Raw genomic sequence first — 17,634 nt, 5'->3', positions numbered from 1 at the left:
TTCTTCCTCAGTGGGTTTATTTCAGTATACAATCGATCTTAAATAGTGATATATACAGTCAGACATACATTCTTTGGAATACACACATATATATATATAGCATATCATTACCTCCAAATATATACACATAGGCATAATTACATTAAAGACTGTGGCTCATGAGAATCACTTTGGAACATACAACTTCACCATCATGTATCAAAGCAGTTTTGTCATACTGACATTCAAAGCACCAGTTGTTAAAAGTTTCTTGTCCGGGATCTTTGGATTATTAGCTGAAGGCTTGGTAGCGTACAGTATGTTAGAATTGCCTCAGAACTCGTTGGGGATGGTGTGTACTTTCTTCATGTCGAGGTCTTCGGGTCCAAAGGATCCTGGCAGCAGCTCATCGACGGTCATCTCCACATAAGAGCCGTCAGGTTTGGACAGGTAGACATCCCAACTGGCCCCAAACTGAAAGAGCAAGTTACATGAATGTTTTTTACTCAATTATTCAAGTGCAGCATACCGAAATTAATCTTGAATTTCCCCTTGGGGATCAATAAAGTATCTCTCTATCTATCTATCTTATCTATCTATCTATCTATCTATCTATCTATCTACACTTGTATCTATCTATCCATCTAAATTTTGCTAAATACAAAAAAAAAAAGATTGAAATTTGAACATGTCATTTCCCATGGACATCCAAATAACCTTGGAGTGATATATAGTGGCATAGATGCAGTATGTGAGGATAGCTAAGCTAACTCTTCTCTCTCTTATTTTACCGGTGTTATGACGTGAAGTGAACTCACCTCTCTCATGAACTGCCTGCAGCCACCGCACGGGGAGATGAACTGATCAGACAGGTCACTGTCAGAAGATAAACATGACACATTTATTCATTTAAAAAATAATGCTGTTGTTTTATATCTCTTTACTATACTACTATTGCACGTTTACAACATGGCCTTTGGTTTTGGTCAGAAGTGTTTCTTATCTTTATATCCTATTATAAATGACATTTTCATTTCATAATATTTTACAGGTAACCACGGATACTAGTGCACATTGTGTGATGTCCTGAGAGAATTAAACAAACACAGAGGAGGTGACGTAACACCAGAGTACCTGCTGTGAGAGAAAGATAATTACCTGGCAATGGCAATAGCTTTGAAGGCCCTGTACCCCTCCGAGACTGCTTTTGAGATGGCGTTTCTCTCTGCGCAGATGCCCAGGTTGTAGCAGGCGTTCTCCACATTACAGCCTGCAGAGGGCAACAAAACCCAGTTTTCTCAGCTGACACATTCTCTAAGACCCTCTCATGTAGTCTGCTGCAGTGTGTCATGCTTTTTGAAACCCTGTTGTAGGCCTTGATTGCTATTATGAATACCTTGCTGTAGACATGCCTTTTGATTCAGCCATGGTACCACATTTAGATTACGGTAGAAAATCACTTCTGTTTGCTAAAGAGTTCATGGTCACAGTGTGCACGCACAAACGCTGAGTATATTTGTACAGTAATATTTGATGAGGAGACCGTTTCGCATTGCAGTGTGTGCTCACATGATTCAAGTGGGCACATCAAAGTTGGCGAGAGATGAGTGTGACAGAGGTCTGTCCTCTCGAAAACTACCACTTACGTAAACCAAACCTAGGTGTACCAACACAGCAGTGATAATATTTTGACTTTGTTACTTGCTAAAGCTTAAAAATGGACTCTGAGCCAGAATTGTTATCATTAGTAAGCTATGTTCCTCATAACTGATTAACATTTTTCAAAGACAGATGTTGTGCAACATGTTATGTGTCAAGAATCTTCTTCTGTGATCCCTGGTTGGTGGAATAATGTACCCACTGCCTTTTAGTTTCGGGGTCTTTAAAGATAAGTGTCTAAAGAGTCATCTGCTAATCTCTATCTAACTAATTCATTCCCAGAGTTGTGGTGTCCATATTCTTTTAATTCTTATAATTATTATGTTGAATGTTATTTGGTATGTTACTAGGTATGTTACTAATATTGGTATTTTTACTATTTTGCTATAATTTTTACTATTCAGGCTATAAAACTTTAAACTAAATATATGTATGACAACTAGAGTCTGAGATAATCATCCCATTGATACCTTCATATGATACTGGGTCAAAAGAACAGTTACATTGTATCAAAGGATAGCACTCCATAGATAATGAATACAATGTTCTTAGTCTTTGTTGACAAATGTACCTTGAACAAAATATTGTATTTAATAACTGAACAATGAATCATGTTTTGAGACAAACAACTTTGTCATCATGACAGGGACTCAAATGTTCCACAGAGAAACCTATGCATATTGCTCCTGGTTTTTATGTTTTTTTTTAATGACTTTTATGTGTGTTGAAAATAATTCTCTGTTTGTGAAAACTGTCATCCATACATTAATTTGCTATGAAGTTAAACTAAATTGTTTTTTTTGTTTGTTTTTTGTTTTTTTAAGCAACATAATGTACATATTTGACCTTAAATATCTTCAAACTTAAGGTAAACTTCAAACTGAAGCTACAGTGTGAAGATTTTTTGTTTTCAACATTGCGGATGCGCAACTGAAACCCTTGGTATTGCATTATGTAACATTGTTGTCGCAGGTAGGAGTGTGACACTTTTTTGTCAGTTTCGGACGAATAGGGTACCCCTTTAGCTCTAAATTGGTATCACCTAGTACATTGAAAAATTATGAAAAAGGGGAATTACATTGTGTTTCTGTGAGATTAGACATCTCATCCACATCCCAGTGAGTTACTTTGGCACTAAACAGCTCATACACATCCCAGAGTGTTACTGAGTGTGTGTGACTCTTTAAGACTCTGTGTGAGACTACATATCAACATTCCATTGTGTTCTTCTGTATAATCTGTTTTCTCATCTCTCCTCACACTTTTCATCTCCGGGTTCTCTCCTCTCCGGTTCTCTCATCTCCGGTTCTCTCACCTGTGAACACTTTCCCATCGTGGGCCAGCAGGGCGGCCCCCACGCGGAACTTGCTGTAGGGGCAGTAGGCGAACTCCTTGGCCTCCAGAGACGTGCGGATCAGTCCCACCACCCCCTCCTGCATCCTGTGGCGCTCCGTGCGCGTCTGCGGTCCCGACCCGTGGCCGTTCATCATCTTCTCCTGTCGCAGCTTCAGGGTACTCATGCTCCTCTCCAGGTGTGTGTGCGCGCGCGGGTGTGTGTGTGTGTGTGTAAGGTTGGCTGGTTCTGTGTTCAAGTTTTAATAAGTAATACGTCTTTGTCTCTTAATAAGTAACACGTTTTTCTCTGTCTTTGTAGTCCTGTGATTGGATTCAGTCGTCTGTATGTGAGAGCCCCTGTCTATATCTGTGTTGTCACCGTCAAAGTTCCTGTGCGTTTTTGTCAGTAGAGTTGCATGTGTGTGTTGTCTTAAATGTGTTTTGCCTTGTCTCTCTGTCTGCGTGTGTGTGTGTGTGAGAGAGAGAGTTTGTCTGATCTTCTGAGTATGTTTCTCTGTTTGTGGTCTCTCTCCGTTTGCCTCGTAACTTTGAATCTCTGTTTTTCCCTCCCTGTCAGGCGTGTACACTGGGAAGTAGCCAATCCCTGATGCTAGAACATTCCACCCCACAGTCAGAGCAAATCATGTGGCAGGGGTGTGTGTTTGTGTGTGTCTGCTTGTTTGTGTGTGTGTATGTGTGTGTGTGTGTGTGTCTGTATGTGTATATGTGTATGTGTGTGTGTGTGTGTGTGTGTGTGTGTGTGTGTGTAGGTCATGTGTGTGTGTGTGTGTGTGTGTGTATGTGTGTGTGTCTGTATGTGTATATATGTGTGTGTGTGTGTGTGTGTGTGTGTGTGTGTGTGTGTGTGTGTGTGTGTGTGTGTGTGTGTGTGTGTGTGTGTGTATGTCGTGTGTGTGTGTGTGTGTGTGTGTGTGTGTGTGTGTGTGTGTGTGTGTGTGTGTGTCTGTATGTGTATATGTGTGTATGTGTGTGTATGTGTGTGCGTGTGTGTGTGTGTGTGTGTGTGTGTGTGTGTGTGTGTGTGTGTGTGTGTGTATGTGTGTGTGTGTGTATGTGTATATGTGTATGTGTATGTGTGTGTCTGTGTGAATAAATGTGTGTGTGCATGCTTGTTTGCTCGTGTTCTCACACCGGTGTGGTTGCATCACAGCGTGACTTTCCCAAAGATACAGTCTGTGTTTACTGTCCTCTGTCCCACAGCAGAGGTTTCCTGTGTAAAGTACACCTACAGGCACGGTTGGGGGTTGGGGGGCATCTGATAGGGGGTCGATCCTCTGCGGGGCCACGTTCCCCCCCACGGGTCACACGCCCATGATTCGTTTTCCTGCATGTGATACCCAGAGCTGATAAGCACGCTGTGTTTATGACTTTACCGTAATCATGGTTCTTCGATAACATTAGATAATATTAGGCGTCAACCAAACACACAGTGCTGAGCAGTGATGTGATCAGTGATGTGACTCTGCAGGCCAGTCAAGTTCATCCACAACAAACTCTGTCATCCAGGTCTTTATGGACCTTGGGCCATCCCTGAGCTGGGCTTGGCTCCTTAGTTCCTGAAAGGAACAATGAATGCTTCCGCATCAACCAAGAGATTTTGGACAATTCCATCCTCCCAACTTTGTGGTAACAGTTTGGGAAAGGCCCCTTCTTGACCAATATGCAAAATCATATCACTTTTACGAAACCAATTTGATGGTAAACAAACTGTTCACCTAGCATATATAGCATAGCCCAGTGGTTCTCAAACTGTGGTACAGGTACCACTGGTGGCACGCAGCCTCTCTGTTGTTGTACTCTGGGAGTCTCCAAGATGTTTTATTTTAGGAAGATAAAATTATCACTTCAAATGATATAAAATATATATATATATAATGAAAAATCCTTATATTTTAAACTAGTTTTTATCTTTCTTGAAAAAAACAAAAGATGGCAAAACAGTTTGTACAATGTGAAATATATTTAGATTTGCCTACATTATTGTATTTTAATGCAGGTCATAATGGTGTTACTCATTGTAAACATTTTGAGAATCACTGGCATAGACGTACTGTAGCGAGTCCCTACTGAAAAAAAACAGTCATGTAACTGAACAGTGCCCTGCCAAATCTTGCGAGAATCGTTATCTTGTCGCTGTAAGTAGAAGTAGATATGGCTGTTTGGAGATTTGAGATGGACTTTTCTCCCTTTCTCCAGGACGTATTGAAATATGTATGCTATGTCATTGTCTGGTTAGAACAGTGATATCTTGTGAATGCATATTGTGTTTCTAATATGTAAGTAAGGGATAATGTACTGTCCACCGGTAATAATTGGAAGATAAGTCCCGACAGGGCGAACAGAATGGGGGTTTGTTTCGACCCGAAGGGACTTGTTTATTTTGTGGCCCTTGAGTAACCATGACAGTGCAAACCTTGTCAGCTCAACATGCTAGTCGATTGGCCCCGGCACTTTTCTGACCTCATGCTGTGCACGCATTCAACCTATAGGCTCTGGATGATTACAAACATTGAAGGGGTCTATAGTTGGCTATGCAGTGGATTGCTTTGTGTGTTTTTTTTTACCCGAGTCTCGGTTGTGGAGTGCCGATGACGTCTGGATAGTCAAAATACATTGGCATGGAGCCAGTGATCAATAAATCCTTTTGATCTGGGTATTTGTACAGGAGTGTCTCAATTCTTTAGATTTTTAATAAATGACATAGTTAGTATATATCATAATAAAAATGATCCCATGTGATTTTTTGCCACTGTTGAAGTTACTGAGATTCGTGTTCATCATGTCAGGGAACGGCACGACACTGGAAGCCTGTCTGACCTTTTCCATCAAAGTCGGATTGCTCAATTGTGGACAGTTTGCTTTTCCCCGTCCGCTGGAAACTGCTGTGGTGATTTGGGAAATGATTAATCAATCTTTCGATGGAAGTCGTGATGAACTCAACAGAAGCCATGCGTCCAGAGAGGGAGACGAAGCAGCTTTATTGATTTAATCAGTGTCAAGTGAAGTCATGCTAGCGGCTCAAGGTCACACTCCCTAGTTACGTAGTGGTGGCTGACCACTGTATCTGGACTCGCTGTTCCGCCGCGCACGTGTAATTGTGAAAACAGGTTTAAAGGCACGGTCTGCAACTCTGCTGAAGGAACCTTGATGTTGATGCCTCAGGTCAGCACTCAGCAGCCAATCAAACGGCACCCCTCTCTCTCCTCTGTGCTCCCTGAAGAACCCGTGTGATTGGCCGGAACAGTGGATGACTCGGTACAATTTTATGAGTGCTTACACAGAGCTGAGAGATTTGATGAATTTGACATGCGATTAGAATCATGAAGTGTGCCTTTAATGTTGTGTCTCGGAGGGTGAAGGTCAGATCACTGTGTGGTCTCTGCTAGAGCTGCTCCATGTGCTCTTATTGAGATTGACCAGCTGGCGCAGCTGCCCCCAGGTTACCCTAACCCCTCCACAGTGCCCCCCGCTGGCAAGTCTGCCAACTGTGTTATATAATAAACTCTGTAACTCCCCCACCCCCATGCACGCACGCACTCCAGATACACACACACACACACACACACACACACACACACACAAATGCACACAAAATGTGACCATGGCTGCACTCATACTAGAAGGCTCCCCTCAACACACACGCACGCACACACACACACACACACACACACACACACACATATTAACACACACTGCCCATAACGGGCGATCGCCTTGTGTCCCCCTACATATACACACACACACACCCACTGTGCCCTGATGGGCACTCATCCCTGTGGGCTCCCCCCCCCCTCCTCCCGAACACACACACGTGTGTGTGCCTGGCCCCTGGGCCTGAGTCTCTGTGTGACGGCTCTAATTGGAGCTGTCACTCTGGATGATCCAGTTAATCCAGCGCAGGTAGTTGCGCACTTTGGTGTAGACGCCAGGGAAGTAGGGGTTGGCACAGCTGATGCCCCAGGACACGATGCCCTCGAAGCGCCCGTTGCACATGAGCGGACCGCCCGAATCACCCTGGCAACGTGGAGAGGGAGAGACGATACAATGTGACAATGCTGTTTGTTCAACTTAGGCATACACACACTCATGCATGCACACACACACACACACGCACCAAGACACACACTAAGACACACACTAAGACACACACACACACACACACACACACACACACACACACAATCCTCTGCACCCACCCCATAACAATGACTTTCCAGGAACTTTGTTTGTTATAACAGAATCCCACCAGATCAACACTGCGAGCTGCGAGCTGTATAATTCCTCTGCTGCCTTTCGAGTAGCCATTTAAACTCCATCAGTGAATCAGACGTTAGTTACTCTCGAGTGCCTCTGCCCGTCGGACACGGGCGTAATTATTTCATGAGCTCTATTTGCGAGCTCATTGATTTCCAGTTAGCGTGCGCCCGCGCCGCTGAGCGAGCTATCGTGACCGCCGGTCGGCCGCTGGCCTGTGGCTGTGGACTGATCATCAGCGCGGGCAGCTCGCTGCCGCCGCCGGCGCGGGTAAATACGGCTCTGCGTGCGCCGTAATCAGAGCCGGTTCTGGTGCCCTTACCAACGCAGCTCGTTAGTCTGATTGCTCCGTCAGCGGCTGATTGCATCCAGAGAGCCGAGATATGAATCATAAAGGGAAGCTCATTAAGGACCCTGACAAACAGAGCCGTGCTGTAGTCACTGTGTCAAAACTGTGGCACAGCACACTGTCTGCAAACGGCTTTGGCATCGCAGCAAAGGCTGTGCTGATTCATATTCTGTCGTTTGTCTCTTCTGGTTACAATATTGATAATACACGTTGTGATATTGTTGTGATATTGTTGTGATATTGTCTTTATTTTGGACTCTAGCTTTGTGGAACATGAGACATGGCTTCTGTTTGTTTCAGTATGCACGCACCGTATGTGCAGTGATATGTTTACCATGCTTCAGCTAAATCTCATGAGGACTGTGTCTTTCAGCACCCATCACACACACACACACACACACACATACACACACACACACACACACACACACACACACACACAGACAGTCCTTGACAGCTGTCGCTGCACATATCCACAGCTGTAACGTACAAACACATACACACTCACACGCAATCTCAGCCAAGTATCACTGTGCTCATCCACACACACTCTGACGTGCTATGTGTCCCTTGCCCTACCCCGCCCCCCCACCCACTCTGCCTCACCCGGCAGGAGTCCATGCCCCCCCCCGGCCCTCTCCCCCCCAGGGGTGCAGTCAGTGGTAAAATAAGAGGTGGGTAAACTATGACTTCTGTGATCTCAGTGAGGTGGACTGTGCCATGTGTTATCGAATTTTTAAAAAAGGCATTCAGAACGTGTTTGATGAGGGTGGAGGTTATTGTCTAATGTTTATATCAGTACCAGTGGTATTAAATGGATCCTAGAGCGCTGATGAGTGAACATTATTGTGAACGTGGATTTTTGAAAGTTAAAATTTGCAATTGGTGAATAAACTCTTTTGAGAGGTGGATAAACTCTAATAAGAGGTGGATAAACTCCACTTCTGACATTTCAGAGGTGGAGATAAACTGCGCTTACTTGCGTTTAGCCTCCACTACATCCCTGCCCCCCACCCCCGCCCCCCCACCCCCCCTCGACCACTCTGTCTCACCTGACAGGAGTCCTTGCCCCCGAAGCGCGTGCCCGCGCACAGCATGTTCTCCGATATCCTGAAGTAGTAGTAGTACTGGCAGTTGGGCATGATGTTGACGTCCACGGCCCGGAGCACGGGCGACAGGTAGTAGCTGTACACCCTGGTGACGCCCCAGCCGCTCACCGTGCAAACAGTGCCCCCTGGGGGTAGGGGGCTGTCCTCGCTGGGCAACAGCGCCGGCTGGACGTTGGCATTGAGTTGAACAGGTTTCTCCAGCTGAAGGGTACACACACACACACACACACACACACACACACACATTATATACTGTATTTACTGTACACACAAAGATAGATAGATAGATAGTCTTTATGGTTATTGCCACTTTTTGCAAAGGTACAACGAGATTGAAGGTAATGTAGACTCATTAGGTTCACAAGAACAATAATAAAGCAAAATCATAAAAAAAGAATATAAACATATATTGCACTGGTTATGAACAGGAATGGTTCTGTACAGATCCACAGACACACACACTCAGACATAGGTTTGTTCATACATATACAGTACACATATTGTACTGTATGTGTTGTATCCAGGTGGAGCAGGCATCCTACAAAACTCAATGATATTTCGCTGAGGTGGAGATATGGCCTGAGACTCTATTTCACTAATGCATAACAGGTCAGCTTCCTATCATAAACACATGAACCAAGGACGGAGGGGGCTTTGCCTTTTACATTTCCTCAATGACCCATAGGGCTCATGGGAACTGTAGTTTGTATACCCACACACAAACGTATGCACATCTAACGTGTGTTCAGTGGCATGAAAATAGGCATGTGTGGACATCTTGAATTTCCCCTTGGGGATCAATAAAGTATCTACCTATCTATCTATCTATCTATCTATCTCATTAAATCTGTCAAATAAAAGCAGCCCAAGCTCCTCCCCTTCCCTGTTCCATGGTGCCAGTCACTCTGCTTACCTTAATCAGCATGATGTCATTGTCAAAGGTGCGGTAGTTGTAGCGGTAGTAGACGATGACTCTGGAGACGTTGGCCCTCTGCTCAAAGCCCTCTTTGGCCCTGAGGTTGTGCTCGCTGAGGACCACCTTGATCAGGTAGCTCCTGAGGGACAGGGGAGGCCATTGGAGAAATTAATTAATAATGAAATTATTACAATTAATGACTGTGGTGGGGGTTGATTTAAATTGGGACTTGTTTGAGAAAATAATAGTGCAGAATAATCACTTCATACTCTACGTTAATAAGATGCGAAAAGGTATTTTCTATCAAGTACACATATTACTTTGTCACATCAATTCTAAAAAAAGCTTAACATTTGAATGTTCATTATTTCCTCCTCCTCGATCATAAATGGCACCAGAGACGGTTGCATTTAAGTATCTTTGATGGCACCACAACTATAGAATGGCCCGAGAACGGGGTCAGGTCAGGGGTGTGATGCCCGTGTCTTTGTCCCGAGCCCCTGCGACTAACGCTCAATATCCTCTTGAGACTAACAGCAGAACACACCACACACACACACACACACACACACACACACACACACACACACACACACACACACACACACACACACACACGCACACACACACACACACACACACACACACACACACACACACACACACACACACACACACACACACACACACACTACAGTTCACTGAAGAGGTCGCTGCTCTGGATACTAATGCGTCCAGGCTCATCTCTGGGGACCGCTGCTTTGTTTGTGGACACATCACGCCAGGGAAAGGGCCTCAGAACGTTCAGTGCTGTGTTGTCAGGCCTAGTCTGTGTCACCTTCCTCCCCAGTAGTCTGGTTACCTCTCTAGTAGTCTGGCTGTGCCACCTATTCCAGTAGTCTGGCTGTGCCACCTATCTCAGTAGTCTGGCAGTGCCACCTATCTCAGTAGTCTGGCAGTGCCACCTATCTCCTCAGTAGTCTGGCTATGTGGCCTACCTCCTCAGTAGTCTGGCTATGTGGCCTATCTCCTCAGTAGTCTGGCTGTGTGGCCTACCTCCTCAGTAGTCTGGCTGTGTGGCCTACCTCCTCAGTAGTCTGGCTGTGTGGCCTACCTCCTCAGTAGTCTGGCTATGTGGCCTACCTCCTCAGTAGTCTGGCTGTGTGGTAGTCTGGTTACCTCCCCAGTAGTCTGGCTGTGTGGTAGTCTGGTTAACTCCCCAGTAGTCTGGCTGTGTGGTAGTCTGGTTACCTCCCCAGTAGTCTGGCTGTGTGGTAGTCTGGTTACCTCCCCAGTAGTCTGACTGGCTGAATGTGGGGAGGAGGACGCACTGACGGCCAACTCACACACAATGGCAATTAACACCAGCTTCACCTGCTGGCATCATTATCATGGAGGCTGGAGGTGTTGGCTATTTTTCGTCACCTTAAGGGCCAATTCACACCAAAGACTCACAACGAGACGAAACCCATCGTAGACAGTAGTTGCAGCGGTGTGAATTAAACGTTGAACGTCATTGCCAGCTGTTGCAAGCTGTCGCAAAGCATTCAACATGTCTAGTCGCAGTCGCAAGGTTTTAGAACGTCGCAGCTCATCTCGTCGCAAATCTTTGGGTCTGAACCCCACTTAAGTCTTCTCTGCTTTGCAGCTTGAATGTTATTCCTCATTTTGTACGTCACTTTGGGTCAAAGCATCTGCTGACTGAATAAATGTTTGCGAATGTAAACGTGAAGTAGACACACCATAAGCTTTAGGTTGCTGGTTCAGTCCCCAACCAGTAGGGAAAATGTGGGCGGGAGGAGTAGTGGTGTACTGCTCTCCCCTTGAGCAAGGCATCTAACCCCTCACTGCTCCCCTTGAGCAAGGCACCTAACCCCTCACTGCTCTCCGAGCGCTACAGTGGCAGGCAGCTCATTGCTCTGGGTTAGTGTGTGCTTCACTAGTTCACAGATTGGGACAAATGCAGAGACTAAATTTCCCTAACAGGATCAAAAGAGTATACTTATACTTACTTATTCTAGGATATACAAAGTGCTTTAGAAATATCTAATAATATATCAAATATAGTTTGCTGGTGACAGCAGCTCATAATTCAAGAGCAATGCAGTCCAATCTATGGTGTAAGAATGAGGTGTTTCTTCAAGCCCAACCTGTCACACCAAGAAAATGTCCAGCCAATCAGAGCAATGACCTATCTGTCAATCATATGTCCTTGTCAATGACACATGCCAAAGCAATCACCTTAGCACATTGGCAGAGGTGAATTTGTTGTTCTGAATTGTGGCCACCAATAGATATCTGACCTTGTCAGACAACTGGTTGTATGTGGTTAATTTCTATTCTATTCTATTTTAATCTGGATCTGAGCCTTGAATAGAATGGAATGGAATGGAATAGGGTCCCCTTGTTTAAGCCGAACTGTCCGATTTCATCAGATCGTCACAACGTATTTAAAGACGCGGTAGATAAGGACCTCTGCTGTAACTCGCAGAGATCTGCTGTAGGCTACGGCAGCTGCTCAGAACCGGATCAGGTATGAAGCCCCTGATGTTTTCCATTACAGCTGTTATATTGCAATACTCACGGCCTCCAGCAGTGGGCAGCAGAGACGACCCATTGTGGGTGTATAAGGGTTCCACCGCAGTAGTGTTGGTTGTTGAACTGGATCGACACCTGGTACTTGATGGAGTACGGCGTCACCTCTTCGCCACCTATGATTCTCTGTGGATATGCACCTGAGGAGGGGGACAGGATAGGTCAAAGGTCAGCTCATTAACTACTTTTGACAATTGAAAATAAAACTTCTCCGCCAAGACTTGCTCTGTCAAATGGGCCTATCAGAAACATATGCCGTTTTATTATTGGGCGGTTTAGGCTACATACTGTAGATAGGCTGACGTTTACAGAATTCGTGTGGGTGTCTTTAGCCTAGGCTACCATGAGCTTCGGTTCGGTTCGTTAGGCAAAACGTTATAATACAATTTCGTTAGTGTCCCTTTACCATGAAAAGTTAGAAGGATGAGACAGAGGAGGACAGTGCCGTGTCTGACTGGCATAGCTGAAGATGCTTCTCCCATGGTCCTCCTGTGTCGTCTGATTCTCCCCTCAGGCAAATTATCAGAACTACTAGACGAGTGAAACACATCAAAATCTCCTGTCATCTACAGTCTACAGAGAGCGTTTACATTTTCAGTAGAGTTTCAACATAAAACGTCTTATTCTCTCTTTGAATGCTTCCTACCCACCAATTGCATTGATATCCACAAGCTTTCCTCTCCTGGACTTCAGTGGCCAAGACGAAAAAATATGGCTTGTGTAGCTTAATCAAATCTGGGGGGGGAAATCATTGGTTAAAACACAGAAAGTGAACAACTGAAAATACTGAAAAGGGATTAAATAAATCCTTGCGAACATTTACAAGCACAGATGGCACTTTTTTACATTTTCAGAAGGTGGTCCAACCACAGAACTGCATAGTAGGCTATATAGCTTAGAGATAGTAATTTTAATAGGCCTACAACAGATAAATGAAGACCTAGTCAGGCAATGGAAAAATCAGTTTAAGTATCCTTTCAGACAGTCAGGAGATGGTGCAGGCCACTCATTTTTATGCGGACCAGATTTAGACCAGATTAGTGGCAACCTGACAATCCAAATTCAAAGTTCTGATTCCAATACTCTCAGGTGCTAGTTGAAACAACAGGTATATCTGTTCTCATAACCATGTGCCATGAAAATGTTGCATACTGTCAACAGAGCGACGGCCACAGAGGCCACAGAGTTTGTGGTTTGCCCTTGATATCCCTTTATGGTAAATTTGATGATTTTTTTTTTACTTTGCATGGAAAACATACAATAAAATGTTGTTACAATCTGTACAAAATGCAAATGTATTTTATGCTCAGGAGGAGATTGGTCTCCAGTTCAAATGGGGGTAAAGGGGCTCCTCACACCAATGACAATTACTATAACAATTATGACCTGGCAAAAAAAGCATCTTTATAATTAATATGAACGACCACGTCCAAATTTAAATTCTAACGATAACAACATGAATAGACTTGTATTGTTGTAGTTACAGTTCTCTTTGAGGTTCTCGTTCCTGGTGTGAACAGCCCATAATAGTTCACCTCCTCGTCGTTACCCAGAAGCCTAGCTGGAGCAGAGACTCATACTCACGCTGGACTGGAGATGCTTGGCCCCCGACTGAAGACTGACTGAACCTCACACCCTCTGGTCAACTGAACCCCACACACTCTCGTCGACTCATACTCTGCCGTGCAATAGACCCTGCTGTGCCTTTTAAAGCCTCCTGCGGTCCTCCGTCCCATTGTTGGGCCTGTGTGCGTATGTGTCTCTAAAACACCACCCGTGAGAAAAACAACTGTGGCCTGACCCAATATGGAACAAAAGCGCAGTCGTTCCCCTGGGCTTCCATTTCAGAGCTTCCCCTTTGATTTGTGCCTCACATTCATGATACACGAATTGGGAGGAGAAGACGACTCCTTTTCAGCGATAGAAAGAGTCCGCAGACAGGTGACTTGCCATATTGTGCTTTGTGAATAGGATATTGTGTGTCCCTTCAGTAAAGTGAGAGGCATTTCGGCAGTTATCAGGACTACAATGCCATACAGCGCCAGAGGTAGAGCTCCCTCACTCGCTCTCGCGACACGCTTGTTATGATGTAAGGCCCTGGGAGAAGATATGTCCTTACGATTGGGGAACCACCCAAAGTTATAATTAGTATGATGGGAAGGAACATTGGAGATGTTTTGAGCAGGCACTTGAAGACCTGCTCCGTCTCACTCCGAGTAAGTTTCCGCGCCGGGAGGACATGGCCTTGGGTCAGGAGCCAGGCTGGGGGAGGTCCGCTCGACTCTTAAGTGCCTCTCTTGGGAATTGGCTGCCTTGAGTTTCAAGCTACCTGTGCTCCTCTGAGGGGCCAGATGTGGGCCAGATGTGGGCCTGAGGCGGACCGGACGTGGGCCAGATCTCAGTCAGGCCTGAGCTGCACCCGTTGCAGAGTGACCTGTTGCTCTGAGAGGAAGAGGGACACGGGTGCAGCTCAGATGTCTTCTTTAGTATTTATGTAGATGGTGCAAAACATTGACTAAACCATGTTTTTCCTCGTTCTTCTGTGTGAATCTGTCTCCTGTCCCCCCCCCCCTCCAACTCTCTCTCTCTCTTGCCCCCCTCTGTCTCTTTTTGTCTCTCTCTCTCTTTCTCTTTCTCCCTCTCTCTCTCTGTCTGTCTGTCTGTCTCTCTCTTTCTTCCTTTCTCTTTTATTATCCCTGAATGAGATGGACTGACCCATTGTCTTCCTTTTCTTCTCTTCCTTCTCTCTCTCTCGCTCAGTCTCTCTCTCTCTCTCTCTTGATCGCTCACACGCACACGTACACCTACACACACCTTTGCCTCTATCTCCCCTTTTCTCTCTATCCTGTCTCTCTCTCTTTCTCTTTCTCTGCATCCCTCCCTCAGGACTATCTCTCCATTGTGCCACTCTCTCTCCTCAGGGACAATGGCACCATCTAAACAGGACGCGTCTCCCAATCTCACTGTGTTTGTGTGTGTGTGTGTGTTTACATTACGTTATGTGTGTGTGTGTGGTAGCTGTTGCTGCTGACAGAACAATGCCTGGTGCACGTGGATGGACAGGCTAGCACACATGTGAGCCCACCCAGGAGAATGCCCCCCCCCCCCCCCCCAGAGACATGTCCTGTGTGTGTGTGCGTGTGTGTGTGCGCATGCGTGCGTACATGTGTGTGTGTGTGTGTGGTGGTGGTGGTGGGGGGGGGGGGGGGTGTAATAAGTCACCCTGGTATTTCCCTGAATGTTTCCTGTACATTGTACATGTTGGTTAGCAAAAAGTGCTATATTCTAGCCTATGCTAACTTACACTAGTGTTGTATGGTAGCCTGTGCTAACCTACACTAGTGTTGTATGGTAGCCTGTGCTAACCTACACTAGTGTTGTATGGTAGCCTGTGCTAACCTACACTAGGCGTACACACTGCTCCTCAGAATGACAACTTGCACTATGCAGGTTTAGGTACTTTTGGCGACTGTAAAGATCCCTCCAGAGTCGCGATATATTTGTATTTTACTCTGATGTTGTAAATACAAAAACTTCTCATGACCTATCCCCCCTATACACAAAGAAATGCTTTTGTTGTGGATAAGGACTGACAACAGGCAAAAACTATCCCAAAAGAGCTAAATCTGGTGACAAAGTAATAGGCCAGTCAATCTAGTGTTTGACATATAACAAATTGCAATAGTAATCATCCCAGTTTTTTTGTGATCCCTAGGTATATCTAATTAACATATTACAAATCTACCAATTTAGTGGATTTCAAGGTCAAAGGTAGCAACTCGCAAACTACTGGCACTACTACTGCTTGTTGTCTATGGGGACTATTTTCAGATGCTGCGTACAATATCACTGCGCCTATGGTACGTTTGCAAGTTGCCTTGATTATTACGCCAGATGAGAGTGTAGTTCCATGTCAAATCAGCCTAGAAAAACGCCAGGTTTCATTTTCAGTTGGTCTTATTGCACTTTCTAACTTGAGAGGAGACACATTTTAAATGGGAAAATTACCAGAAATCTTAGTCACTTTTAAACATGAAGCTAGCAGGCGAGAAGCTAATGGTCTAATCCGATTCAATGATCTATGCTAGGCTGAAGCTAAAAGTTGTATCGCCAGACTCACAGAATGGCTGGATGAACGGGAACAAGGTAAATATCGATTGTTTTGCTCGAGGGGAGGTGGAAAATTAGCGTATTTCCAAAAATGGCGGAATATCCCTTTAAATATGCGATAATTTGCATATATTTCTAGAAAACTAAATCTGAACAATAGGTACAGTCAGCTTCAAAATAATTGCTGCAATTTGCTTATATATTGGATACCAAAAGCCTATACAAAGGGAATGTTAGATATCACTTCATCACAATATCACCTCAAAAATGAGGAAATCAAGTCAAGTCAAAATCAATGCGTTTCAATGGAAGTACATTATAGAACAAATGATTGTAAATGATATGGTATGATGGAAGTATCTCAATGCATGCCAATTCACTTGATATGTTGTCTAAAGGTCAATATCTTCCTTATGTGACTTCGCATGCTTTGAGATACTTTGGAATCAAAGATTGGTGCCCTTTCATCAAAGACGGATGAACTACGAGAGACATCTCATGAAGTGAGTACAGTGACAACTGGAAATGCAGAGAATGTAACTCAACAATCTGCCAATAGCATTGAATGCATTGACCTCACAAAGCAAAATGAGAGTTCTGAGCCTTGGCACAGGCAAGGTGCCAGGCCAAAAAGCAAAAAAATGTAATACAAGAACTGTACGTACCTCAACACCAGTAAACTCAGATGTTAATTTCAGGCCTCATATCAGAAATACAGATAGATCAGCAAACTATAGGGCTTGTGGCCCTAGGGGAGACCCAGAGCCCCTAAAACTATTATATGGAACAGATTCGAATGCCTCCAGGACATGAGAGAGGATTTTCCCAGGGGAAAAAACCCAAAACAAGCAGCGAGCAAACCGCAACAATAGAAAGACGGGCACAGACAAGAAGCAGCACTCAGCACCTGTTCATCCCACAACCTTTATTGTAGGCGACTCTACAGTGAGACATTTGATTGGATGATTGGATGTTGTTTCCCAAATGTTTCAGTGTCTGACGCAAAAAACAAACTTGCAGAACTGGTGTCAAAATATACAATTAATAAGCGCAGTAGCCACACAGACGGAACAAGCTGAGGACATCAACATACAGACCTGCAACAACCAGAGCAACAATGCCCAGCCACGTCCGTGATAAGATGGGTACTGCTAAAATGATTAACAACCTTTCATGAACTGGACCTTTAATAATTAATTCGTTTATGTCTGAATCTGGGCAGTCCGGTGTGGACTACCCGGCCCCATGTACGAGAGGCCATGTTACTCACACATTACTTGGCCAGCTTGTGCAGCTATGCTCACCCC

The 17,634-nt window shown here is 44.8% G+C and overlaps 2 protein-coding genes across 2 annotated transcripts; both read right to left on the bottom strand.

The window, feature by feature from the left end:
• On the bottom strand, positions 1 to 3,519 carry cdab (cytidine deaminase b). Its single transcript, XM_062545406.1, has 4 exons — positions 2,954 to 3,519; positions 1,138 to 1,249; positions 798 to 855; positions 1 to 453 (listed from the first exon to the last, which is right to left on the bottom strand). The coding sequence occupies exons 1-4, from the start codon at positions 3,156 to 3,158 to the stop codon at positions 313 to 315; spliced, it is 516 nt and encodes a 171-aa protein (XP_062401390.1). The 5' UTR covers positions 3,159 to 3,519; the 3' UTR covers positions 1 to 312.
• Positions 3,520 to 6,828: 3,309 nt separating this feature from the next.
• Positions 6,829 to 17,080, bottom strand: si:dkey-33m11.8 (anionic trypsin-2). The gene is made up of 7 exons (XM_062545043.1): positions 16,993 to 17,080; positions 12,868 to 12,952; positions 12,624 to 12,748; positions 12,207 to 12,357; positions 9,620 to 9,761; positions 8,650 to 8,907; positions 6,829 to 7,008 (listed from the first exon to the last, which is right to left on the bottom strand). The coding sequence occupies exons 3-7, from the start codon at positions 12,697 to 12,699 to the stop codon at positions 6,850 to 6,852; spliced, it is 786 nt and encodes a 261-aa protein (XP_062401027.1). The 5' UTR covers positions 12,700 to 12,748; positions 12,868 to 12,952; positions 16,993 to 17,080; the 3' UTR covers positions 6,829 to 6,849.
• Between the last annotated feature and the right edge of the window lie 554 nt (positions 17,081 to 17,634).

This window comes from Sardina pilchardus, chromosome 9, assembly GCF_963854185.1.
Source record: "Sardina pilchardus chromosome 9, fSarPil1.1, whole genome shotgun sequence".
Taxonomy (NCBI): domain Eukaryota; kingdom Metazoa; phylum Chordata; class Actinopteri; order Clupeiformes; family Clupeidae; genus Sardina; species Sardina pilchardus.
The sequence above is the reverse complement of the archived record's forward strand: the minus strand, read 5'-3'. Positions and strand labels throughout refer to the sequence as shown.

Bases quoted from the DNA above. Each gene is read 5' to 3' on its own strand.
- si:dkey-33m11.8 (XM_062545043.1), bottom strand. From the start codon at position 12,699: ATGGGAGAAGCATCTTCAGCTATGCCAGTCAGACACGGCACTGTCCTC. The intron at 12,358-12,623 runs GTAAAGGGACAC...CCCCCTCCTCAG, and splicing joins CATCCTTCTAACTTTTCATG to GTGCATATCCACAGAGAATC. The intron at 8,908-9,619 runs GTAAGCAGAGTG...TGTACCCTTCAG, and splicing joins ATGACATCATGCTGATTAAG to CTGGAGAAACCTGTTCAACT.
- cdab (XM_062545406.1), bottom strand. From the start codon at position 3,158: ATGAGTACCCTGAAGCTGCGACAGGAGAAGATGATGAACGGCCACGGG. The intron at 856-1,137 runs GTAATTATCTTT...ATCTTCTGACAG, and splicing joins AAAGCTATTGCCATTGCCAG to TGACCTGTCTGATCAGTTCA. The intron at 454-797 runs GTGAGTTCACTT...TTGCTCTTTCAG, and splicing joins GCAGGCAGTTCATGAGAGAG to TTTGGGGCCAGTTGGGATGT.